A 26963-nucleotide genomic window follows, 5' to 3' on the forward strand; every position below is an offset into this window, starting at 1 on the left:
AGAGAGTAGGATCTCAGTCAAAACAGAGATGGTAAAAAATTTCATGTTTAACTAAAATCCTAGATCTGTTATCAATAATAATATTACTCTGACCATTCCCCTCCAGATTAATTCAACTATATTAAGTCCCTCATAAAATGCTAAGCCTGGATTTGGGCCTCAGTTTTTAAATCTTTTGATATAATCTCAAACTCACCTAATTTTTTCAATCTAAGACAAGGCTTTACAAATATATTTATTGCTTCGTTGACAATTTTTTTCATGTGGTTATCCAGTTTCACCTGAAGACAAATAATGTCTTTTTTTGGATACCTCAACATTTGGAGACTCATAACCCATGCTGTCATTGATGACAAAGCTGGAATTGACATTGGAGGTCATATGGGGAAGGACAAAACAAGACCTAAAAAGTGACTTGTGATAATTATATGGCAGAGTCAGGACACAGCACAATAAAATAAAAAGTAAAGACTCTTGATATCTAATATTTTATTACAAAAAATTGCTGAAATACTGATGGATGATTTGTAGCTCAATTGTCTGATGGTATGTCTGAGTGTTGTATATGATTCTTAGATGTAAAAATGCCCCCACTGACTCAGCTCAGGCTGGGTTCTCCTCCCTTTCCTCCCAGAGAATAAGATGTAGGAGGTAACTTCTTTGACACCTAACCATCTGATAATCTTATTTCAAACACTGGTCATTGCAATTGGATTGACTTCTAAAAAAAGAAAACATGGCACATGTTCATTTATCTAAAAATTTCTTTCAAAGATTTTAAAAGATCAATTGGCTTAAAATTGTCTTTACATTATTAAAATTTAAGTGTAGCAATAAAGTAAATCTTAAAGGAGAATTCCTTTGACAAGTTATTTTTGTTTATTTCCCATTACAGCCATTTCTATAATATTGCTTTTATTTTTCAAATTTACTGTGGAGCTTTCTACAGATGAAAACATGGGGCCAGAATTCAAGTTTTGGCTTAATTCAATATTTTCATTTTGTTATTGAATATGTGGGAAGTCATAGCTTAGTTACTGTCTCCTTTGGAAGACTAAAATAATGTTAAAGTAAGAAAATTGTTCAGGTTTTTATTTCAAGATCAGTTTTATAGAAATGTATCAATCAGATTTATGGTTTTATTTTCAATCGTATGAAAGAAATGCATCTAAGATGATATAATTATTAAATCTGGAAATAACTTTTGTTAGGATCCTCTATTGTCACATGATTTTGAACTGCTAGGCCTCTAAAACTCAGCTAAAAGAACAAAGTTAGTTTTATATATCCACACTCTCAAATAAGTAGAAGGAAGTGATTGTATATTTTGTGATATAAAAACCACAGTGTTATATATCTTATTAGAAATCTTACTTGCCTCTACTGGTGTTCCAAATAAACAATATCATAACTTAAATATAAATATAATTAAATTGAAACATCAAGTGTGAAAGTGTCTCTCATTTATCTTTTAGGCAAAGTAGGTACCTAAATTTTAATGTAAAATTCATTGACATTTTTAGATGAATATCTTTGTTTGATGTTAGATGGGTCCAGTTACTTTAAAAACATATCAAAAACCACATAAGTAAGGATCCCTTAGAAAGTTCTAGGTATTAGTAAGGAATTATATTTCTACATGTTTTCTGTACATAATGAGTTCATTCAATTAATTAATTTAGGTATTTTTTGCTTCAGTGAGCTTTAATTAAATGTAATTGTGTATGGCCAGTAAATTAAAGGTAAGTATAATTTAAAGGTTTTTTTTTTTTTTAATTTTTAGCTTGGCACTAAATTTGGAAATTAATGAGTCCTGACTTGCATAATATATATGTGGTGGCTATTTTATTTTAACCTTCATTTACTAATTAAATCAAACTAGGGGTACAAGATAAGCTATTATTTTTTAGTTAACATAAACTATCAGCAACATTAGCCTAATACAATATATGCCTTGCATTAATTTACTTGGTTATTTATCATCATTAATATCATCTTGTCTACTGTTCTCCTGCTCTACAATGTTAATTTTTATGTGTATTAAGAACTTGATATACAGTGCACAATTCTTGACAATACATTGAAATAAACTAGAGTATTATTTTTAGCTTTATACTGTGATATAAAGTGATATCGAAGTTGGATAAGAGACAAACATATCTTTGTTTGCAAATTTCCATTGTTTCATTTAACCCAGGAGATTTTAATATAAAGTTTGGTAATTCATTTTATATTTTTTTAAATCATGAGTTAAATGGAGGGAATGTTAAATTAAATTATTGGCTTTATAATAAAACACTATACTAGAGTATATGCATGATGTTTTAATTGATGGATGGATTTTGTATATAATTATTTATATTATGCACATGTGGGTATAGTTTGTTTTTATTAAAACAAAGCAAGCTGCTTAAATTATAGTAAATTCAATTTTGACAAGTTTCCACCCAAAATAAAGTATACTTTGTTTTTTAGAAAGATTATCAGTATTCTTTAAAAGAAAAGAAGCATGCTTACAAAGAAAGCACAAACCTCCTATGAACTCTTGCTCCTTCTATAAAAGACATTCTTCTAAACATTAGCTATACCTTTGTATTGCAATATTTCGGAAGATAAACACTTGTATATCATAGAACTCCATAAAAATGATTACCTAAAAAATAAATAAATAATGTAAACTCCCTTAAGCCAAATTTTCTGATTTATGCCCAACATTTAATATTTGGCTTGACAATTATATGCCATTTTTCAATTTATCAAATTCCCAAAAGAAGTTCCCCATATCACACAGCTGTTTTTTTAAAAAATATACATCAGAAATTTTCCTTATAAAAGAGAAAATCTATTCACTGGAATGGTCTCCATGAGGATAGGAAACTCAAAGGGTGTTGTACTGAGTAATCAGAGTGTTTTTGACAATGGGACTGGACTGGGTAACTGTCACAAGATCTATCTCTTTCAGCTCTCCCTGTGCTTCCGGTAAGTGGGTTGCTCCCCGTGGATCTATACAGTGGGGACGGCAGAGGGCCATAGAAGAGGTGTTTTAGTTTCATAGTGTCTGCTTGATGGACAGAATAAAATGTTTTCCTCCAGCTGCTCAATAATGAGGGCAGGGAGTGGATGAAAGGAGAAATAAAGGCAGGGCAGAATTAGTTCTCAATAAATACTGCAAACTTAGTAGACTTGTACATCTAATCCTCCTCCTTATCTCCAACTATTAATTCCATCAAAATGTCCTTATTTCTAACTCATTATAGCCCAGCCACAAAAGGGGAACACTTCCACGTGCCATGAATTTGTGTAAGCACACACGCACGAGTCCACACACACACCCACACACCACACACACACAAATTCAAGCTGAGTCTTTGGTGTACTGAAGAGAATTTTAAAAATTTTAAGATGTACAATAGAACTAAACTTACATTATCTGAGGTATGGTCAAAATATATAATAAAAATAAAAAGTGCAATGAACAAGGAAAATGAAAAAGAAATTCACATGTTACATATGGGCTATAAACACACTTATTCATTAAAATGGTTGTTTGTGTCATTCATTAAAACAATAAAAGTAAGAAAATATGCTCAATGCAGAGGTATTTTTTAAAAAAACACAAAAATCAAAAGTTAATAAAATATTTTATCTGCATCAAAATATTCTTTGGAAACAAAACAAAACAAAAACACATGTCATGTATGTTCTTTTGGGTTGATCTGTAAAAGTCAGAAAAATACATAGTCCACACTGTTAAACTTCTTGAAAACAGAGTCCTAGTATGCACTATACATAAAGCAAAAAGCTTCATGTCTTACTGAACTGAGGCAGTGTGCTCCCTGTATCCATAATGCCAGTTCAGTTCCTACCAGCAAACATTTTTGTCTCAGTCCCACTGAAACAAATGCCCTGACTTTGTGGAGTGGAGCTGAAGCTGTGTCCAAGTGATTCTCCAGCGCCATAAAGACACCTATGGAGACTCCTGAGGGGGGCCTGTGGCTTCTCACAAGGCCAACGTGAACATTATCCAAAACGAAACTTGAGTCTGTATTTCACGGTGTTGGGACTTTTCCGGGGTGCAGAAAGGGCCGGGACCTTTGGCTTGACGGGATTAGGTGGCTTCTTCTTCTCAGGAACAGTGACTGTGAAAGAGAGTTCTGGCTGCTCAGACTGCTTGAATCTCGGCAGGAAGTGGGTAGAGATGTGCTGGGGTTTCACCCTGGGGCTGCAGCCTCGTTTCGCTTTCCCTCTCTTGTTCAGGGCCACGTACCACTCACGTCCCGTGTTCTCAGTTCTGTGTATTGCTGAGGCATAGGTGTTATAGCTGTTTTCTTGAAATCGCTCCCTGAACTTGCAGTCATCTGTAAATTTGGCCTGGGGACCGGGGGGGAGAGAAACAGACATTTAAGTAGCAATAATATTTTCAGCGTGTGATAAAATGAGGTCTTGTACAATAAAGGAAAAAACAAGAATTCAGTCTACCCCGGCCCTCCTACTACATTCTCTTTTGTAGAGACATACTTGCTTGTTTTTTTTTGTTTTGTTTTATTTTGTTTTTATTTTGTTTTGTTTTGTTTTGGTTTTTTTTATATATTTTATTAATTTTACACAGAGAGGGATTGAGAAGGATAGAGAGTTAGAAATGTTGATGAGAGAGAAACATCGACCAGCTGCCTCTTGCACATCCCCCACTGCGGATGTGCCCGCAACTACGTACTTGCTTGTTGAACAGTCTTTATTCATCTCTATAATGCTGGTTTCTGTTTATTATGTACTTGGTAAAATAATATCAATATATATATAAAAGATAATAGGAATTCTTATTATATTTAAATTCTGGTACTGCTTTTAAGTTACTTTGAAACTTGTAATTTAAAAAATTAATTTATAAGATGTTCCCCTCTTAAGTCATCAAGAAAATAGGACTGTATTACTAAGAAACAAATGCCTAGTAAAACATGAATTCATGATCAGAGAAATGCGGTCATGTTATGCCTTTGAAACAAGAACATATTTTTCAGTGTTATCAGTGGGAACCATGGTACTGAGAGAGGGCTAGCATATGGCTCTATTAATATTGCATGTGTTCGATTTCTTTAGGAGAAAAATATATCTTCACACTGTGATACGAGAGGCTATATCTGAGGCCGGGAAGAAAAAATTACCTTTTTGAATCACTAGCTATACTTCAACCAAATCTCTCTCTCTCTCTCTCTCTCTCTCTCACACACACACACACACACACACACACACACATATATATCTGCCCTTGAAATAATAGAAAAAGTAGACAAGTTGGCATCCATTACAGTGCAGCTTGGTAAATGGAATTATGACAGCAAAATGCAGAGAGTACAATGATAGTGTAAAGGAGGGGATCTAAGAGGATGGAGATAGCAGGAAAGAGGGCTGGGAAGTCTTCTTAAAAAAGGGGACCTTTGAGCTGAGACTTGCGGTGGTGAGGCAGGTGATGAGGGATGTTCAGGGAGCAGCGGGAACAGCATGTTCACAGGTCAGCGTGACACTGTTGTGAGTAATGCAGTGTGACTTCCACTCAGGATGCACGGGAGAAGGAGCAAGAGATGAGGCTGACAAAGTAGGCCAGCACGAGCTCGGCAATGGCTTAGTTGTGGAAACAGAAGGAATATGGTGTGGGGGAAGAGGCTGAGCATGGAGTCAGACAAACATGTGATCAAAGACCAATTCCATCAAATGAGGTCTTAGCTTAAGGTCCACATATTCACAATCCTTACACGCATAGGGCTAGGAGTGGAAGAATAAAAATATTTTTCTAGGAAAAAGATTTGTTGCTTTCATCAAGCATGAGTCCATAACCCCCAAAAGAATTATAATTCCTATCCTAAACCAGATCACCAGATTTCACAATTTCAGGGAGTGCCATCTGTAGAGAATTCCCGGGCTTGGAAATACCAAATAGTTGATGCCTATGTATAAAAACACTAAATATATGTACAGTAAGTCCTCTCTTAACATTGTAAATAGGTTCTTGGACAATGAGAATTTAAGTGAAAGGGACTATAAGGGAACCAATGTTGCCATAGGCCAGTGTTTCCCAAAAAGTGGTACTCGTACCCCCAGGGGTACGGGAAGTTTGGTGGGGGTACGCGTTGCACCGGAGTTTGGTGGGGATATGCACTGCACCGTGCTTAGCTGCACCTAATTCTACGTTCTCATGAGTACTAGGGGTACTCAGCGTTACAAAAATTATAGAAGGGGTACACATATGTCAAAAGTTTGGGAAACACTGCTAGGTTAACTGCTATAAACACAGGGTAAGTTCCTATGACATATTTTCTCCTCACAAAAACATCACAAACTTCTAAATAAAGAACCAAATCCTTCTAATTCTAAGCATGGAAAGAAATGTGAGCTATACAGACATTTAAGAAAGATTAATGAAAACAAGTAAGAGTATTCCCTTCCAACCCCTTATTGTAGTTCAGGGTCAAGGGCAGCCTAGGACAATTAGACACACCAGTTCAGTTCATGTGCATATCTTTGGGATACAGGGGGAAACTAGAATCCCCAGAGAAAACCCACACAAACATGGAACAATGGCAGATACCACACAGAAAACGATGCTGGCCAGGATTCAATATTTGTCCCCATCAATGTTATAATGAAATGACATTGAACAAAGTGATGTTATTTGAAAACCTGCTGTATATGATACATACTTTTTCTATGTCAGACCAAGATGTTCTACACTGAAGTTCAAAGTCCTTGATTTTTCTAATTACGCCAAACTTTTTTCTGCAGTTTAGATCACACCACCAATCTGAAAGTCTAAACATTGCAAAGCCATCTACACAGATCTGTTGATATGGCCACATGGAATGCTGTTTGTGCCAAATACTGACAACAGAAAAAAATGATTCCAGAGCATCTCCAACAACACATTTACCTGATGTGTGACATTTCACACTCACGTGTAGTTCAATTGATAAAGCTCTCAGTTTGGGGGCCATGTAGGTATATATCTGGAACGTCCGCAAGGCTGCTGTGATTCTCTGGGTTTGACCTCTAGTAGATGGAAGCAGGTGTTTTTCTCTCATCCTATAACCTACAGCCGATGTCTAGGCCAAGGGTGCTGTGCTGATATCACTTTAGAAGAGCTCATTTATTGCTCCTATTACTTTTTTTAATTAAAAAAAACTTTTTTTTACAAATCAAATCTACATTTGTCTATAGGTGCCTAGCTCTTAAAAGGACTTGAATGCTCTTTCACTCAATTAGGTAATCCCAAAGCTTTATTTCAAAATAAAAGCTATAGATAGCCATTTGAAATGTTATCTGCTACATAAAAGGATAGGCAGTAGAAAGTTGTGAGGGGTTTCATGTTGTTGTTTTTTAAATAGCAGGTATAATTATTGTGGCTAACTTTTTTTCTCAAAATACATTTTAAAACATTTTAAAAGTATATAATACATTATACCTTGACCTGACTTCTACTACTGTTCCACAGAAATCCATTTTTCTAAAATAGAGATAGCTGTGATTGCTTTATCCAGTTTTCACAGGTAGATTTAAATGTTCTGCGTTTACGTAACCTATTTTTTACCATGACATTGTCAAAGAAAATAAAGAAAAGGCATGCCATTTTTAGAGATGTGCTACAGACACACACACACACACACACACACACACACACACACTACATTGAATGAAACCTATAGCAATTCCACTTTAAGATTCTTCACATGAGTGAGAGTCGACCAATTATACCCATTAAAATTATTTCATCTAAAAACTTTCTCTTTTCCTCCTCAAGTTTCGTGTTCTGAAGATCTTTCTTAAGAGGAAAGATGGCTGTTTAGGATCTGGATTTTTCCAGGGTCACCTAATTGTCACCGAGGTAGAAGTATTCAGAATCTGAGGACCACACAGTACCAGCAGTCACTCAGTCCTTCTAAATCCCACACTAAGACAGGAGTACAGTGGTCAGACTGTTTTGGCTTTCTTAAGTGACTTATAATATAATGTTTTGTCTAAAAAATTCCTCCAGCTATGATGGAATAGACCCATTTGAAAAAAAACATTGTAGCGAGTTTTTTCATCAGGAGATCTCGTTTCTTCTTGAGGGACCTACTGCTCCCGTGAGTTCTTGTTCAGACAAGACTGTGACCCTGAGCAGAGCATCCTTATGGCAGAGTCAGTAAGCAGCATAGGTCTCAGCTACAGGAATTTAAATGCATGTACATTTACCATGACACAATTTTGGATAATAAGTTTTCTGGGCTACTTTTAAAATCTCCTTTGAATTATAAGAAGTCCCTCAGCAAAAGAGTACTTTTTAAAAAGTATAACTGTATTATTTCCCTAGGAAATAATAGTGAAGTTGATACAAAGACTTTTTTCTACAGTTAAGCTGTGAAGTGGACAGGTGAATCAAATTTCAAATAAGCTATTGAAATCAAGATCTCCATCACCTCATTGCCCTGCCTCCATTGGCCACTACAACAAAACCAATTATGAAGGTGTTCATAAAGAACCTCTATGTTCCAAATTCTTTTCCCCCCACAAATTTATTCTACAGATGGTTATTACTGTTAAACACTACGTTAATTGCCACTTTTACAAGGAAAAAAATATACATATTGTCCTGCCCAAGTTCTTTGTTGATCTAAATTATCTGTGTTTTTCTCTTTAATTTGTCCTTATCTTACAAGTGGAAAAACAAGTTATATTCCATAGAATATTAGTTAGCCATAAAAAGGAATACAATCTTGTGATTATGGCAAGGATGGAGCTAGAGAGTATTATGTTAAGTGAAATAAGTTGGACAAAAAAGACAAATACCATGTGATTTTACTTTTATGTAGAATTTAAAAAAACAAAACAAATGAAAAGGAAATAAATTCATAAGTACAGAGAACAAACTGATGATTGTCAGACAGAGAGAGTAGGAGGCTGGGCAGAAAAGAAAAAAGGGATTAAGAACTACAAAAGCCCAGTTATAAAATCAATCATGGGGATATAATGTACATCATAGGGAACAGAGTCATTAATATCAGTATAACCATGTACAGTGTCAGGGGGTACCAGACTTACTGTAGAGATTATTTTTCAAGGTATATATGTTGAATTACTCTACTGTACACCAGAAAATAATTTAACACTGTATGTCAACTATTATTAAAAAGAAATTTAAAAAATAGTAACTAGGTTAGCAAAAAGTTACATTTATAAGCCATAATTGCAAAATTAAAAATAAATGTTCAAATCAGCTGATTTCTATGTAATTTAATGTAGTCCTAATTAACAAAACAAATAAAACATATTAAACTAATTTTTACTTGAATAGCCAAATTAGTCAGAGGGAAAACTTGGTGGTGTTAAGGAAAACAAGAACTTTAGGATTAGAGGGACACTTTACGTTGATTGTACTCATCTCTGCACACAGTAAGGACACATGAATATTAGAAGAAAGATCAAATTTAGTTCAAATAAGGTAAAACTTTGATTAGCTGAGATATTAAAAAAAACTAATTGAAATCTGAGGGTCAATTAAACAAAATAATTTCTGAAGTTGTATTTTCAAAGTACTTTTAAACCCTTTTAAGGTAGTTTTGTTTCTTAGTAAATATCATGATGTAAGATAATTAAGGATCTTGTAAGGAATGAATTGAGGCTATTCAAACAAGTACCTATTCTTATTAGGTAAACTGTAAAGGTAAATGCCCAGTCTGTGAAAGAGGTATAAAAGTGAACTCAGCCAAAACCATTTGGCTCAGTGGATAGAGCGTTGGCCTGTGGACTGAAAGGTCCCAGGTAGGATTCCGGTCAAGGGCATGTACCTGGGTTGGGGGCACATCCCCAGTAGGGGGTGTGCAAGAGGCAGCTGATCGATGATTCTCTCTCATCGATGTTTCTAACTCTCTATCCCTCTCCTTTCCTCTCTGTAAAAAATAAATAAATAATATATATATATATATTTTTTAAGTGAACTCAGACAGGCACCTGCATAAACCTTGATGTTTGCTGAGTATTCAATCAATTTTAATTCTTTATTGCACTTTGTTTTATTTAATTCACTTCTTTCCCTTAAACCTTATAAAGTTCAGAAATAACCAAATGTAAATAATTAAAATGTTTTATAGGCTGTAGGATTATTAAATAATTAAAATATTATTGTAGACTATTAAAAAAAAAAAACAATTACAGACCAATTGTGCTCTAAGGAGTTTCCTTGCTGTATGAATTTCTATAATACTTCTTGTTCTCTTACATCCTTGAAGTGCTTCTTGGTTCCCATCCCCACTCCTACTAGTGGCTGCCCCTGTCAGGAGCCCTTAACTTGAGCTGTTTTGCATGGTTATGTAGGATGTTCCCAGCACAAAGGCACCCACTTTTGATGATGAGTGAAGACTGAAAACCAGGCCCTGCTCTAATTGCTCCCATGCCACATACCCAGAACAGGGCTCCATGCTCACAGAGAGGCGGCCTTTGGACTCTTTCCTGTAAGTCTCCTGTGGGCCAGTGGTAACCATACAACGCTCTCTCCAGGACATGGCCACATTTCCTGCTTAGCCCTGCCCATCTATCTATTCTATATCTCAGCTCTTCCTACTCACCAACCAAAAGAACATACAAGTTGGTTTAATAATAAACTAACCTAAAGCCATGTAGTGAAGAATGCCAACCATAATATTTCTAGTCCAAATTTCATGAATTGACTTAAAATTACTCAGGGACTTTTTTTAAAAAGAAGATGGCACTAAAAGGGAAGATGGAAGTCCCTACCTCTCCCAAAGCCAAAGCTAAAGGCTTTGAAGGCCAAGAAAACAATTTTAAAAGGTGTACACAGTCACACACACACACACACACACACACACACACACACACACACACACGCACACACCCTTTTCCATGGCAGAAGACTCTATTGCTTAGAAAACACCTAAATATCCTTGGAAAACTACTCCAAGTCAAAAAAGATTGACCACTATGCTATCATCAAGTCCTCTTGACTACTAAGTTAGCCATGAAGAAGATAGAAGGCAACCGTACACTTGTGTACCCTGTGGATGTCAAGGCCAACAAGCACCGAATCAAAGCAGCTGTGAAAATGCTCTTTGGCATTGAAGTAGCCAAGGTCAAAACCTTGATCAGGCCTGAAGGCGAGAAGAAGGCATATGTTAGACTGGCTCCTGACTATGATGCTTTGGATGTTGTCAACAAAATTGAGATCATCTAAACTGAGTCCAGCTGCCTAATTCTAAATACAAAAATATTTAGACTGTAAAAAAAAAAAAAAATTACCAGTGGAGCTGATTCCAAATGTGGATTCCCCAGGTGCTATGTCCAGAAATGGTGTTTTAGTAAGTCTGAGAGGAGATCCTGGCTTTGCATCATTAACCAGTATCCCTTGAGATTCTGATGCAGGTGAAGCGAAGGCCACACTTGGAGAAACATAAGATAGAATTTTTCTTTCTAATGCTCATAATTACTCAATAAAGCTGGGCTATTGAGGTGTTTTACATATATTATTTAATTCTCAGAATAGTTCCATAACTATTAGAATGTTCTTATCTGATTTTTCCAATCAGAGATGTAAGGAAAATGATTCATCTAAAGCCCCACATTCATCAAGTGCCAGGGCAGGCCTGTGACTTAAATCTCAGATCTTCTGATTCCTAGGTTCTAGCTCTTTTCATAGCACCATACAACCCACAGGCATCTCCTAGGCTCTTATAGTTTCACCTGCCCTGAAGTTTTTTTGTGGTAAAATACTGATGAATACCAAATAACACTCCCCAAGCCATCAGAGAAATATAACACCAGCTCATGCCTTGTGCTAAAGTGGATTTCTGAAGCTACAAATCACATCCTCACAACCAAATTTTCTCAGCAAAATAGGCCTTCTAACCAGATGTACACAGTGTAAAAGGAGGGAACACTGATCTTTATTACAAAAACAGAGTCCTGAACCCTTTTTTGAGCTTGAATTACTATACATTCAACTCTACTCTCTAAATGGAAAGCTCTTAGAGGGCAAGGGAAGTTTCTATTCGGTATCTTTATTAAGCTCATGTGTGTGCTTTTTTTTTGTTTGTTTGTTTTAATATATTTTATTGGTTTTCTACAGAGGGGGAGAGGGACAGAGAGTTAGAAACATCAATGAGAGAGAATCATCGATTAGCTGCCTCTTGCACATTCCCTATTGGTGATGTGCCCGCAACCAAGGTACATGCCCTTGACCAAAATCGAACCTGGGACCTTTCAGTCTGCAGGCTGATGCTCTATCCACTGAGCCAAACCAGTTTCGGCAAGCTCATTTTTTGACTAGAAGAGGAGAATGCTTAATAAGTTATTTTTTTAATGATGATAACTATTGCTCAAGCTTCCATTTCACCTTTCAGTGAACATGCCCAGCTCTAGGAACTGCCCACTCCTCCTCACTCTGCCCCCAGCACAGGAAGTCCAGCTCAGACTCTCATCCCAGGCAAAGCCAGCTGGCACCCTCCAAAACCGGGGAAGGAGGACGTTCTCGTCCTTGCTTAGGGCTGATCAAGCACACATTCCAGGCCTGTTTCGTAAACTCTGCAATTAGCTTTCCTTCCAAACATGATCCCCTAAAACCCCGAGAAACAAAAATAATACCACCACATGCTTCTCTCTGGATCTTTAAAATAAACTGAAATGTTTTTCTCCAATAGGCAATGAGCTGTCATGCATACTTTAGACTGGAGAATATCTGATCACCACCTTTTTTGGGATTTACATTTTTGGAAGGAAAAGAAAAACGAAGTGCACCATCGGACTCTGAAAGAATTATGGCTGTGAGCGTTGGAAATCCTTGTCTCGTTAAGAGCTTGAACCTGGGGCTTTTGCTTTCAAATGAGGTTGCTCAGAAAAAGAAAAACCCAGGAGATAAGGGCTGCTCAATACATGAAAAGTTTGGCCCTCGAGGGAAAAAAAAAAGGGGGGGGGGCTCAATAATAAATAGGATTTGGGAATGGTCTAAATATCTGAGGGGTCACAGCTGCCTGACCCCCAAATCAGAAAGTTTTCTAAGAGAGGAGATTGAGGGTCCTCAAACAGCTGCCTGGGAGCAATCTAAGTTTGTTTTTAAGATGAAATACTGATACAGTTTCCAGACACTAGTCTAAGTGTCTTACATGTATTTTCTCATTTTAAATGTGCAACTATCACAATAGATTATAACTTGAATTTTCCTACTTTCAACCTTGATAAAACCAAAGAATAAAAAAAATGAAACATAATGATACAGTTTAAGGTGAGTGGAATGACAGTCTAATTGTGCTCCGAACCTTGACGCTCAAGGCTTCGTACATCTGGACCCATCTCAGATAAATGCAGAAAGGCTCTCTATAGGACTTTTGATAAACACAGCAAACCTGAGGAGAGAGCAGGAGCAGTGTCAAGAAGGAGCAGGAACAAAAAGATGGAGGCAGAAAGAGAAAGCAAGCTCAGTTCTGTAAGGGATCCCAAGCTGGGAATGAGTTGAGAAAGAGTCACAGCAAGGGCTCTGAGTAACCCTCACGACTCTTTGTGAAGCAGTTTTCTACTCGCACTCTTTCTGATTCCCAGTGCATTTTGAGAAGACCATACATTTTCATCCTTGTAAAGAATGCTGAAAAAACTGCATGGTAGGATTTGTTTGCACTGTATATTTAGATTATGGTAGCAGAGGTTTTAAGGAGAGCTGCATGTAGATTAGTAAGTGTAGGTACGTTGAATGAGTGCATGGAGAATGTGTACTGAGATGTTTGAAGTTCAAAGAAAACTTCTAACAATTAACAAACTTAGCACACAAAAGAAATCGGAGTAAATGTTGCCCAAGTCTGACCATTCTAGGCTGATATCTCTATTTCCCATTTTTGTGTCCATTGACAATGATGCATTTTCTAAATGAAGATTTTCTGTGGACAGCACAGATCTCTGTTTTGAAAGTTTATCTTAATGGGAATTCCCTAAGAAAGTCATCATCACATTGAATAACCAACATTCGTTAAACTCAGAGATAAGTTCTGTTGCAAACACATGCCCTTTTTTTCAGATTTTTAAAAGCAAGCATTGGGGGAATACAGAAGTAGATGGGATAAAAAATATTTCAAAAAGATCTTGGAATGAGAGAGACAGATGGGTGGCGGAGGGGGGGAGAGAGAGGGGTAGAGAGAGAGAGAGTTAATTGGGTGTGGGGGTGGAGAATTGGGGAAGGAAAAATAAAATATTCTGAAGATAAACCACAGTATTTGTTCTTTAAAGTGTAATATAAAAAGTATTATTAAATCATGAAATTATTAATTCCTATAAAATAATAGGTAAAGACAATGTAATTAGTTCCAAACAAAACATCATATCTTCTTGGAAACTAACTTTTACTTATTAAGCATTATAGCGTGTAAAGAGAAAGACAGAATTTTAAAAGGATATAGGTCTATTTCAATCACTTAACTGTGTTAACGTAGGGAAATATTTAAATATCTCTGAGACTCTTCCTCTAATTATGTAATGAGATACTGTGAGTCAAAGAGCTTTTAAGAGTTCTGAAAATACAATATCTTTGTCTAGTAACTGATATTTAATATTCTGATTGTTAATATAAAAACCAGGTTGAGAATCCACAATTTTCCATGAATGTTTCTCAATAGACTATTGATTTACTTTCCCCATAATTATATGAACATTTTACATTGTTTATTTAAAATGGTTTACTTCAAATGTACTTTATAGGGAAAACTCTAAAAGTAATCTTTATTAATTTTTAAATTGTTTCCAATATTCTTGAGACATAATTGGCATATAACATTGTGTAAGTTTAAGATATGATTTTATACATAGTGCAGGTCCTGTACAATGTTATTTCCTTCAACACCATTTTATTATAGCACTGCTTAGGGGGGAAAAATTCTATTTTGGGCTGGGTCCTCTGTGTGGAGATTGCACATTCTCATGTCTGCATGAGTTTTCTCTGGGGGCTCCAGTGTCTCCCCACACCCCAACCCTGTGCACTTGAGATGAACTGAACTGGCATGTCTGGATTGTCCCAGTGTGAGTGCATGCGGGTGTGCATGGCTGCTCAATGGAAGGGTGTCCAGGCCATGATGTGTTCCCGTCCGGTGCCCTGAGCTGTTGCGGCCTTGAACTGAATAAGCGGCTTATAGAAGAATTATCTTACTTGTTCTTATGAACCTTTCTTAAATATCTGTATAGCTCACATTTCTTTCCATGTTTAATATTAGAAGTGTTTGTGGTCTTTATTTAGAAGTTTTGTGATGGTTTGTGATGAAATATGCCATAGTAATTAACTTGTGTTTGTATCAATTAGTCTATGGTAAATTGGGTTTCCTTATACATAGTTTTGCTTAAATTTGCAGTTTCCAAGAACTTCTTGATGACAGTAAGTGAGGACTGTGTGTGTGTTTGTGTGTGTGTGTGTGTGTGTTTGTGTGAAAATGAATATAAAGATACTCACTAGAAGGACTTGTATGCATGCATATAAGAATAACCAATGGACACAAAACTCTGGGGAGGGAGGGCATGTATGGGAGTGGGGGGGGGGGCAATGGTAAAATATGTACATATATAATACCTTAATAAAAAATAAAATAAAATATCAAAAAATAACAAATAAAAAAAAGATACTCACTATATGCCTCTACACAATTACTAATTTGAAACAAATCACAAATTACACATTTAATCCTAAAAATAAAAGTTTTTTTAACCTTTTTAATTATCATACAATTTTATAAGACAACTAATTCAAGTACTGTAAGTACATTAAAGTTACATTAAGAATTTTTCAACATGCTTAAGTAGAAATTGATAACAGGAAAGAAAACACCTGGGATTAAAATGGATAATTGCTAGGATTAATACTATTTCTAAATTCAACTTCCTTCTAAATTAATCACTTTATAATTTAATTAGGTTTCCATCTAGGGGGGAAAAAAGTGCTAATAAAAGCTCTGATAAGAAAAAGTAGGCTTAGACAATTGGTTTAAAAAGAATCCGCATAATCACGGGGCTTAATTTTTTATCTGCAATTCGGCTCAGAGTCATCAGAATGACTTTTATATCAAAGGCTTTCCATGAGTGACAAGAGCAAGACTTGCTTTGTACTGTTTAAAAGTCATTATTCCATGAAATAGCTTTAGCCTGCCAAAATGAGAAAGAATAACAGATGCTGTTTGTGCATTATCTGCATTATTTCAGCCAGCCATCCTTAGACATTTGGGTCAAATTTCTGGAAATTTGTTACTTGCTTTTGACAGAGGAATCATGTATCCTAACCTCTCAGTTTGACCTTTCTAATTGGCGTCCATTTGTAATACTTTGCTTTCTGTGGCAATTATCCTTAAGCTGGCCTAAGTTTAGTCTATTTTTTTTTTCATGTATTATACTAGAGTATGAATATAAAAAAAAATCAATATTTTCATCCAAAACAAACTAGTAAGAGAGAGTTTTTATTCATGCACTGCATATTATTCTGATGGATTTTAAAGGTGTTTCAATCTTTTATAAGCTTGAAGTTGAATGAGGAGAAGTTATTCCATGCAGATGTTTGGTCATTGTTTTCTATTCTATATGTGGATTTTTCAAAATCAAATTTTTAAAATAAAGTGGCATTCCCAAAGCAAGCAGAAATTTGCCCCTTAAAATAATTTAGAAAATCAAAAAGCAATTATTTTATGGACACTATATTATAGCTTACTAGGATATAATAACCAGCTCAAAAAATAAACTAGGTAAATCATTTTATAATTCTGGTAGTGGGTGATTAAAAAAGGTAATAAATGTTTTTCATTTATCTTAATGAACTGAAGTTTTGGTAGATTATTATATTTAGATCATCATATACTAATAAAAGTAATATTTGTTGAGCACTTGCAATGTAACAAGCACTGATCTAAAAGCTTTACATGTGTTATCTCATTTAATTCTCAAATAACTGTAGAAATCTCTTGAATTCTATTGCCTCCTCCAACTGGTATTTAACAAATCATATTTAGATGGTAGGGGAAGTCTTACACACTGAATCAAATGGAGTTCTCGTTGAGTTTTTTAAAGGTCTGTAAAGTAGAAATCATAAATAGTAAATTTCAATTGATTGCACTCAATTAAAACTTCCTATTTATTTTGAAAACTGGAAAAGTGATCTTTCTCTAATTCATGTAATAAGAATGAAAGGGAGTAAGGATTAAAGGACTATCATTAAAGACTTGCTTTTTCAAATGACTTAAATGTGACAAAACTTAGTATACTATAGAAAAAGCATAAATCATTTTTAAGTGCTGTGCATATATACCAATAGAAATTAACAGAATCTGTGTATAGGAAACTAAGCTAAACATTTTATTACCTTTAAAATACATTAATGCTTCTCAAGTAATCAACATTTTCTGAACAAAGCAAAGCAACCTATAATTTATAAATTGCTAACAAAATGTATATGGTTGGAAGAAATGTATATGAGTGCAAAATTAAGTCTTTATAGTTTTAAAAATAGTTTTTGATGCAACAAAAATATAAGATGAGTTTTAAAAATAGTTTTTGATGCAACAAAACTAAAAGATGAGTATTTCACAAATGGATCAAGTAAAATTTCTCTATGTAAGGTCAAAGTGGTCTAATTATTACATTTTTCTTATTAAAATAAAAATATGTTATATTACTGTGACCCAACTTTTGACATCATGAATAACTTGTAAAATTAAAAAAGAACCTGATCAACTAACACACATAATCATCATAAATATATAAATTTAAAATGTTATATATTATACTATGTTGTTTTCATATTTCTCTCACGTGGACAACTTTTAAACAATAAATAATGGCAATCACTTGGAGAATGTAATTTTTAAGAGCAATTAGCATAAAAAATGTTGTGGACTCTATCTTTTCAAGTAAATAAAATATTTACATGAGTACTTACAAAAACATATACAATATTTTGGTTAAATGTACATATAATTTTACAAAAACAATATACATTAAGTTCTCTGGGCAAATTTTCCTAACTACTTATTAATTTAGAAAGTCACTTCATCCCATTGTACAAATGTAAAATCTTTGTAACACCTTTGACAAATATAAAGTGGTTCTACTTACACTTGCATGGAGTTTTCCTTTTTTTGACATCGCTAAAAATTTGTTGCTGAAAACTCCTCGTATTCCTACAATCCCCTGAGACACAGCAAATATTTCCAAAATACCTAGGATGACAGAAATCCCAAAATAAAACACAGAGTCCTCCATATACCACTGTGAAGAATTAAATTTATACATAAATTATTTCCATTCTTTATTAATGTGATTTTTTTAAAAAATATATTTTAACAGTTTTTGTTATACTTGTTATTTAAAAAGAGCTAGCAATCAAATGTGCATTTAAAATGATAGCTTTCAAGATTCAAAAATGTAGTTCAACTTTCTTAATAATTCTTTTTGTTTTCTACAGTCACTTTTAGTAAATGTTTGACAATATAATCTTTTCAAGTTCTAAAGAAATTGAAGGACTTTGAAAACTATTTTTTAAAAATGATTCTCATGCATTGTTTTTCTATCAGAGACAATGCATTATTTAAAATTAAAGCACATAATGTCTGTACTGAAGATCAGCATAAACTCGTGAAAGTCTTAAAAACAATACTTTTTTACATGAAAGAAAACCATTCTCTCAAACCACCATAATTATAAAAGTACAAATCCATATATACCAACTGGATCATTTAGTGAGCGGCTTACTTAAAGATTACACATAACAAGATGCTAAAGGCAGTGTAACTCACTTGGGATTATTGTCTCAATGAGGTGTTAATGGATTATGGTTTGAGACAACTTGCATTTTTAATGTTTTTTTCTGGGGGAAAATCTAATGGGGGTAAATAAAACTTTAATTTTATTTTGTTAATACTTGTATTTGCTATTTCAAAGTTAACATTATCAAGTCAAAGCTCCTCTGTCTCCTATAATAACTTGAAAGCCCACATCTACTTAGTCAAGAAATTCACACACCCCAGTTCACAGAGCATTTTAAAATATGAGACTCAATCTGTATATAATTGGAATTCCTGCTTGTTTTCCTGTGTTATATGAACACAAGAAAAGCATGGAGCTTTTTGTTAATTGCCTACATCAAATTATAAAAAGGAAAAAAAAAAGAAAAGAACAGAGTAATATAGTTCTTGGTGCAACAAAGGGACCTGTCTTAGGAAGAAATGAAGGAAACAAGATGGGAATGACAAGGAAAAAATTTCAACTTTTCAATATTTAATATTTTGAGCATTTAACTGATTAAAATCTCAGTAAGACTCTGCTGAATAGAAAAATTCACCTGATTTTCTCAAAATAATCTCCCCCTGGAGTGTTTTAAATAGATTCAAATTTATTCAATTTACAAAAAAGTGGTATATTATGGATATGCATACATATTTATAAATACATATGAATATCTTTATGGAGCACTTTGTACAATGTGTGCTAATACCTAGAATTGCAGCAAATACTGCTGCTTATTTATTAAACTCAATTTCTGAATAATACTTCATCATAAAGCTTATGGGGGAAGGAGTAGCAGAACTATTATTTTTTTTTTATAAATGTTCTTAACCCAGAATAAAAAATAAAAAAAACACATCTCAAGAAAACTGCAGCTACCAATTTTGTAGTAGATATTTCTTTAGACGAAAAAATAAAACAGAAAACAAACAAATAAACAAACAAAAAAACACTCACAAACTATTTAAAAACAATTTCTTTTGCTTTTAGAAAGAAACTATCTCAAATTCTTTATTGCAAAATGTGTTCAAAATGCTATTTCTAATAGATTTTGCTATATCAATTGTGACTCAGATGCACATCCAAAGACTTAGAAGCACTATCATTTTATCAAATAGTAATGAAGTACACAGAATATTTTGTAAAGTTAAAAACACTATAGGATGTAGCAGGTTTAAGAAAGCATAAATAGGTATCCGATGCAAAGTTATATTTCTGTCAAAAGTACAGAATGATCTTGCAAAGAGTATTAGTAATTTTAATATCTGAGAGATGGGGAATGGAATTGCGAATACTGTGTAAATATGTTACAAAGTGAGACAGGGAGAATGTGAGAAACTCTAGGTGTGAGTGATAGCTGCAAAGGAAGCAATATGGAATGCATAGAAGAGACTGGGATGCATGTTTTCCCCAACTTATCCACGGCTCTGCATTGTTAGAGGTGTTTTAATCCATTCTCTGGAAAATTACCTGGTTTTGTAAATGCAAATGCATTGTGTACTGGTGAAAAAAAACACATGGTAGCATAAAAGATAAAAATGTCACTAAGTATTTGCATGCTAACATCTAAAAGGTCAAAATAAAAGGGCTCCAAAAGCATGTGTTTAGTGGAAACATTGCCTAGGTAAACTACTGGTTTCAACAACTAACATGTTCTATTTTTTTAAGAAGGACCCATTTTTACACATTTAACTTGTTTTCTGTACATTCTGTGTGAAGATATGTTATGTAAACTTTTCATTATAATGAATTTTATATATGAGGAAGATGAAGTTCATAATATATGTAAATTGTTATTTTATTACATACAGTATGGTTTCTTTTCTTGTAAGTCCCAGTACTGAAATTATAGATTGTCTGAGAATGAAAGGATTTTTATCATTTTAAGAAAATTATATCTAATTGAAAGCTTAAAAAATACTTTCACATATATCATTCTACTTAAAATTATGAGGACTATAGGGGGAGACACGAAATTCAATCAAATAATAGTTGTTGTTTTTTTCACATAAGCAACTTTGGTATCACCCTCTAAGTCTTAATGTAATTATGGCATAAAAATTGTGAATGTTGGTAAAATCAGAAATTCAAAAGTAATTTGAGTTTCCTTTTCTAAAATATCTGAGCAGATTCTATAAGCCCTATAATTCAATTTCCTGCCACCCCAAGAGATTACTATGGTTTTATTATGCCAAATCTAAGTAAATCACTAAAGGTGGCTTTTTTGCATAATATACTATATAATAAATCTATGCATTTTAAATCACACATATATAAATCCCAAGAAACATTTATCAAAAATGGATTCTTTGTTAATTTCAGTAATTTCCTAACTCTTATTGTGAGTCAGTAATAATACTTTGATGAAAATTTGCAATTTATATTGTAAATGCCAGGATGGTATCCTTAAGCAAAAGTGTGTAAAGGCAGAGTGTCTCTCCCAGATCAGAGATAGTCAATGAATGTTCCCTAAGTTGGGTTGTGTTCTTTGACCCTCTTTTCCTTTTCGGGACACTCACATGCACACATCCATATTTTAGCACTCTCCTGCTATTTGGGCCCTGTCTTGCTTGGGGAGTGGAGCAAGGGAATGGCAGTCAGTATAAATGAATTCACATTAGGGTACTAGCAAAACCGTGTTATCTTTCCTAGGATAGTCACATTTAAGAGGATTAAAAAAAAAAAGTGTAGTGCTCACAGAGGGAGTTTTCATACAGGAGTTTGGGGGTTGACATCTAGGTTGAAGGAGGCAAACATTTGGTGTTTCTCAGATTATATAATACACACACTGTTTAATCCATTTACTTACAAGCATAGGCATGCAATGTAAAATAAGTGTATTTCAGGAAGAAAATGTATACCTAGATTTTTTAGTCTGCTCCAGATTTTTTTAAACAATAGGACTCTAGTAGAGACAACTAATATAATCATATAGGCTTCTTTCTTTTCTCTCTATTCCTAACAAGACACAGATACTCCATATAAAGCCTTCAATGGCCCATCTGAAAATCCCCAAAGAAAAATAATTTAAAACTGAAGTTTCTCTATTTTTGTTCACACAGCAACAGGCGTGCTGTGTCATTATAAAGTCTGAGTCTTAAATATCCAGTTTATCTGTTTTCATGGATTAGATTAGTAACACAAACTAACTGAGCTTTTCTATGCAATAGATATAGATTCTGCTTTATCTAGGCTTGGGGGACTATATAAAGGTTGACTCTACATATCATCAAAATTGCTAGTGAATTCCGATTTCTGAAATATATGATTGGGATTTTCATTTTCATATGAAGACTTTGATTTTCTATGGTTATAGTCTTAAACTTTTGGTCCCAAAATTGAGAAATGCATAATTGTCTATGCTTTAATAGGCTAAGATAAGACAGCAGAAGCAAGCTATTGAAACTAACCTTAATCAATATAAATTATAGCAAAGCGTTTGTTTTTATTCAATAATTGGATTTCATCATCTATTTTTGTCCTATCTTTCTTATCCTTCCCTGGTATTTCCCCATAATAAGAGTAGATGTGCAATAAGCTTGATTCTTTTCTCTGTCTTCAAACCTTGGGCTAGCTATTGTATAAGAGTATATTAAATGGTATATTTTAGCTCAACAAATTGTATTTCAAAAATGTATGGCCAGTGTGTATTTCTCACGGTGAAACTGGAAGACATTCACAGTTGCAAAAATGTTATGTCACATTATAGTTGGGAAATACATATATATACATATATATACATATATATACATTTATATGTATATGGTGTACATATATATATATATATATGTTTGATCTCACAAATATCACAGAAAATTATTGAGTTTAAAAGAACCTGTTAGGTTGCAGCTTCATAGCAAAATGTTGACTCTTTTCTGAAGTAGAAAGCTGTAACACACATATACAAAAAAAATGTTTTCTGTCATTGCTCACTCATAGGCAGAAGAATTAGGTGATGAGGTAAAATTCTGATGTATCCTCTATTGTCCTCTATGATACCAGCTCTTTCAATGTCTCTTGTGAGACTTAGACAAATGCCTCCTCATGGACTGCAACCAACAGTCCATGACCAATGTCTTAGTTGGCATATGTCAAGAAACCATCAAGTGCTGTGCCTTCAAAGGGATATGTGTCCAACTGTAATTACTAGGCTTCTGTTTTTCTTTCACAGCTACTTAAGGGTAGAGACTCATTTTAAATTTCCAAATTGCATGCCATTCTAGTAAATATGACATATTCCATACACTCTTCATGAATCAATGGTAGCAAAATCTTATGAAGTAGTATTGGCCACTCCAGGCATCACAAAGCAGAAAAGTCACCAAGATTTGAACCCTTCAGTTATTGTTCCCTTTGTGACAAAAAATTATGGAAGTCAAAAACAAAAAGACACCCTCCCCCCCAAATGAGCCCAATAGTAACCAAAATATCAGGCTGGGTACAATAGATATCCTATATTGGGTGCATGAATGAATGGATGAATGAATGATCACATGCCATGTAAAACACACAGACTAAACTCTGTAAGGCTATGGTAAATTAGAATTAATTAGGAAAGTGTTAGTTTAAAAAAAAAGTTCTCTCAGTCACTGTTTAGAAAACATCCCTGTTCTTTTGTCGACATTTTTCAAAGTGAATTTTAAAATAAATTAGATCTTAGAAATAAAATATTGGTCAATGCCTTCTGCAGCTGAAAATATTCTCTATTGAGCTGTTCTCTTTTTCCTTCCTATACTTTTCTACAACTTCTCTTGGGCAAGGCCTAAACTGCACTTTTTTAAAAAAAAAATCTATATGAGAAGGGGGTGAATGTCTTGGGACTAAGTCTGTTTTTCAGAGATATCTAGCACATGAAACACACCCCAGACACTCTTTAATTCGCTGGGACCCAAACTGCTGTCTGATGCATGCTAACTTTGGGTCTGCCCTGGGGAACCCAGAAGTTATCCTCTGGGAATACTCATTTCCTAGATAAACTACAAGAACAGAACTTTAAAAGAAGGTTTTCACGTAAAATAAAGGAGGAAAGAGTCCTAGCAGTGGGCAAGGAGCCCGGATGTCTGATGGAGTAAAGGGTTTCGCGGAACAAAATGAGGATGAATGAAATTTCTGGAAGAGACCTAACTTTCCTGCTCCTGAAATCTCAGGAAATGCCCTTTCACCCTGTCACCAAAGGCGGTGAGTTGTTTTGTAATGGTGACAGGGACCTTACCACATAGAAATGGGCTCCCCTAAGAACTTGTGGGAGTCCCTGGGACTTGGGAATGCGCTTGTGGAGGGCCTCTCCCCGTGTGTCCAGGCCACCCCGCTGCCACTTGCAGCACAGCTGGCTGGGGCTCCGGGAGCCGCTAGCCTGTGGCAGGGGGTGGGCATCGCTCTTCCAGAGAGAACCTCCGCATCCGGGAGATCATTTTCACCCTCCTCCTGAGCCCCAGGCGAGAGGCTTGCCAGCGGTCCCCCCAGCGTCCTGGACACCTCCACTCTGGAGGTCAGCCCCCTGTGGCCCCGCGCTCCTCCAGAGCCTGGAGAACCAGAAGCTCGGCGGCCTGCATGGTCCTGGGTTTGAGCCGGAGCAAGTGACCAGCCCGTCTCCCCATCCTTCAGTGAGGAATGTAGTCACTCAACAGATTAAGTGAGCGATTTCCGAGGGCCAGGCTTTGCTCTGGGCAGAAGAGGGTGGAGACTGAGGTACACCTGGGAGCTACCAAACTGATTCCCATGAGCCTTGACAGCATCGCTGTCTCCGGGCCACCTTTCCCCTCTCTGGGGTCCATCCTGATGGATGGACTAACTCCGGGGGAAGAGGGATCTGGCCCAACTGAGGAAAAGCCTCCCGACCGTCCCAGTGGATCTCACACCCGCAGCTGCCTGGGGCGGTGAGAGGAAGCGGAGGAGAGAGGTGAGATCTGGAAATGCTGATCCAGGGGAAGACATATGAGAAAGTAGTGAAAAAAAGTGCTAAAGAGAAAACTCAGAAAATGTAAAACCTGGCTTTAAAAAACAACAACAACTACACAATTTGCACCTGTACCGAATTGATGCTCCTCTGAATTTCTTTTAGAATAAAGAGCTTTACCCTGATTGTCCTTGGGGACCAAAGGCCGGCTGCTCTTTCTAAAGGCGCTGTCTGGGTCTCAAGATACTAAACGCTACTAACTCTAGAACTAAAATGCTAATGTCCACTACGACTGCCTTTCCTAAACGTGCCCAGTTTGCCAGATCACACTATCTTCTTCCAAACAGAGACATCTAGACTCCCCTAGAATATACATATACATTATTCTTTATGTGTGTAACGTGCACATACGTATACCCCATAAATATACCTGTGCATATGTTAAATATATATTTATCACATATATATGTATAAAATTTGGGGGTTTATGCTGTTGGTTCAGGGGATATGTCAGTTTTATTCTTCTAAAAAAAAACAAAACAAAAAAAAAAAACTTAAGTCCTGGGTAAGGAAAGGGGACTCACTTGGGTGCCTAGTGAAAAATGCTAGCCTCATAAACAGAAGCAGAAAGTAGAGAGACACTGAAGGAGGAGGAAGAAGGAGATGTCTGGGTGTGTTTTTCCCAGGCACAGGCTGGAGGCTCCCCTTTGGGACCAGGCAGACTGGAAACATGGTACCTATCTCTGCGCACCAGCCTCCGGGAGGCTACCCTTCGGGAATCCCCATTCCTTACCCACTCGCGGGGTGCGTGTGTGCACGCCATACAAACGCATCTCCCCCACCCGCCAGGCTGTTTCCTCAGCCCGTGGCCCCGGGGATCCCCGGCTGTCCCTCCCCAGCGTCCGGCCACCCGCTTAGGGCAGGCTTTTCTCTAGAGAGCGAGCCACTCACTTAGCATATTGGCTTCGTGGGAGCCGTTGACTTTGCCATCCGGGTAGATCTGCAGATGGAAGCCGATGCCCACCCTGCAGTAGAGGCTGCCGGTGCGGCGGCCGGAGGGCGTCCACTGGAAGCCGCTCTGCTCGGCGCCGCTGCCCGGGCCGCCCGGGGGGGAGGTCGCGGGGGAGGAGGCGGAGGAGGGCGGCGCGCTGCTGCTGCTGCTGCTGCTGCCGTTCCGGCGGCCTCGGGAGCCTCCCGGGACCTTCTCCGCCGCCGCAGCCGGTCCGAGGTGCCCTTTGGGGACCAGGCGCTTCCCCCCGTGAGCCCAGGCGCTGAGGGTCAGGTGGCTGAGGAAGAGGAGGAGGAAGGACAAGCTCATGCTTCCAGCCGCGGGGGTCCGAAGTGCATCTTGCGGGGCCGGTGGCTCTGGGCTCCGTAGCCCCCGCGCGGCTGTGTGCCTCTGGCGCTGCCCCCCTCGCCGCGCCGGGTGGACATAGCCTCGGGGGGGTGGGGGGGAGAGAGAGAGAGTGAAGCAGGGGAGAGAGAGAGAGAGAGGCCACCCGAACGGATCTCGGCGCTGGCACCGGGATATTTATAACGCCGGTGATCTCACTGCTCCGCGCACGCCTGCCGCGAGGCTCCCCCTCACCCGGCGCTCCGTGCTCTCTCCGGCCCGGGCGAGGAGGGCGCCTGCGGGTCTTGGGGGCGGGGGGGTGGAGGGGGGAGGGGATGAGGCCGAGGGAGGGGGTGGGGAAGCCAGGTGGAGAGGAGCTGCGCACCCCAGCGCGGGGACGCGCGCGCGCGCGCCGGGGCCACGCACCCCCGCTGGTTCCCACGCGCCCCGCGGCCGTCCCGGGCCCCGCGCCAAGGCCGCGCGGAACTCAGCTGCTCGCGTGCAGCCGGGCCCCCGGGGCCGCGACGGAAACGGGGGCTTAAAGCCTGGAAGTGAGTTCTCCTCCTCTCTGCCTCCGCCTCACGCCTGCGCCCCGGCGGCCGAGCGCGCTTGCCTGCCTGCGCGGGCGGACCCGATCTCCAGGTTCCCTTCCCGAGGCCCGGCAGACCCCACTTTCGCTGCCTGGCGCCCCGGGGATTCCCCGGGAGGTGGGTCCCGCTGGGAGATCGCACGCCTTCCAGCGCTTCCGCGGGGAACCTCGCCAGGACGCGAAGCCCAACTTGGGCAGCCTTTGGAGCGGCGCCTCTGGTTGCGGTGGTGGTGCTCACTGATTTAGGAAAGAGCTAACGAATTGGGTTTAGTCAGCGTTTAGAGGGCCACCTTGAGCCATTGCGCCACAACTCGAGTTGGAAACTCTAGTGGCGCTCAATATTAGGCCAAATTTGTTTTTCCTTCTGGGAAGCC

The 26963-nt window shown here is 37.3% G+C and overlaps 1 protein-coding gene across 2 annotated transcripts; it reads right to left on the minus strand.

Moving 5' to 3' along the window:
- Positions 1 to 537: 537 nt before the first annotated feature.
- On the minus strand, positions 538 to 26297 carry FGF5 (fibroblast growth factor 5). Of its 2 annotated transcripts, XM_036419986.2 has the most exons (3): positions 25619 to 26297; positions 18103 to 18206; positions 538 to 4371 (listed from the first exon to the last, which is right to left on the minus strand). In XM_036419986.2, exons 1-3 carry the CDS (start codon positions 25983 to 25985, stop codon positions 4021 to 4023), a joined length of 822 nt encoding a protein of 273 aa, XP_036275879.1. In that variant the 5' UTR covers positions 25986 to 26297; the 3' UTR covers positions 538 to 4020. The 2 variants fall into 2 exon arrangements, with proteins under 2 accessions (XP_036275879.1, XP_036275934.1); XM_036420041.2 differs by lacking the exon at positions 18103 to 18206 and having other exon boundaries at positions 4213 to 4371.
- Positions 26298 to 26963: the final 666 nt, after the last annotated feature.

The sequence above is a fragment of the Pipistrellus kuhlii genome, unplaced genomic scaffold (assembly GCF_014108245.1).
Source record: "Pipistrellus kuhlii isolate mPipKuh1 unplaced genomic scaffold, mPipKuh1.p scaffold_m20_p_1, whole genome shotgun sequence".
NCBI classification, from domain to species: Eukaryota; Metazoa; Chordata; class Mammalia; order Chiroptera; family Vespertilionidae; genus Pipistrellus; species Pipistrellus kuhlii.

Bases quoted from the DNA above. Each gene is read 5' to 3' on its own strand.
- FGF5 (XM_036419986.2), bottom strand. From the start codon at position 25,985: ATGAGCTTGTCCTTCCTCCTCCTCTTCCTCAGCCACCTGACCCTCAGC. The intron at 18,207-25,618 runs GTGAGTGGCTCG...CTGTCATCCTAG, and splicing joins CCACGAAGCCAATATGCTAA to GTATTTTGGAAATATTTGCT. The intron at 4,372-18,102 runs GTAAGTAGAACC...CCCGGTCCCCAG, and splicing joins AAGGAAAACTCCATGCAAGT to GCCAAATTTACAGATGACTG.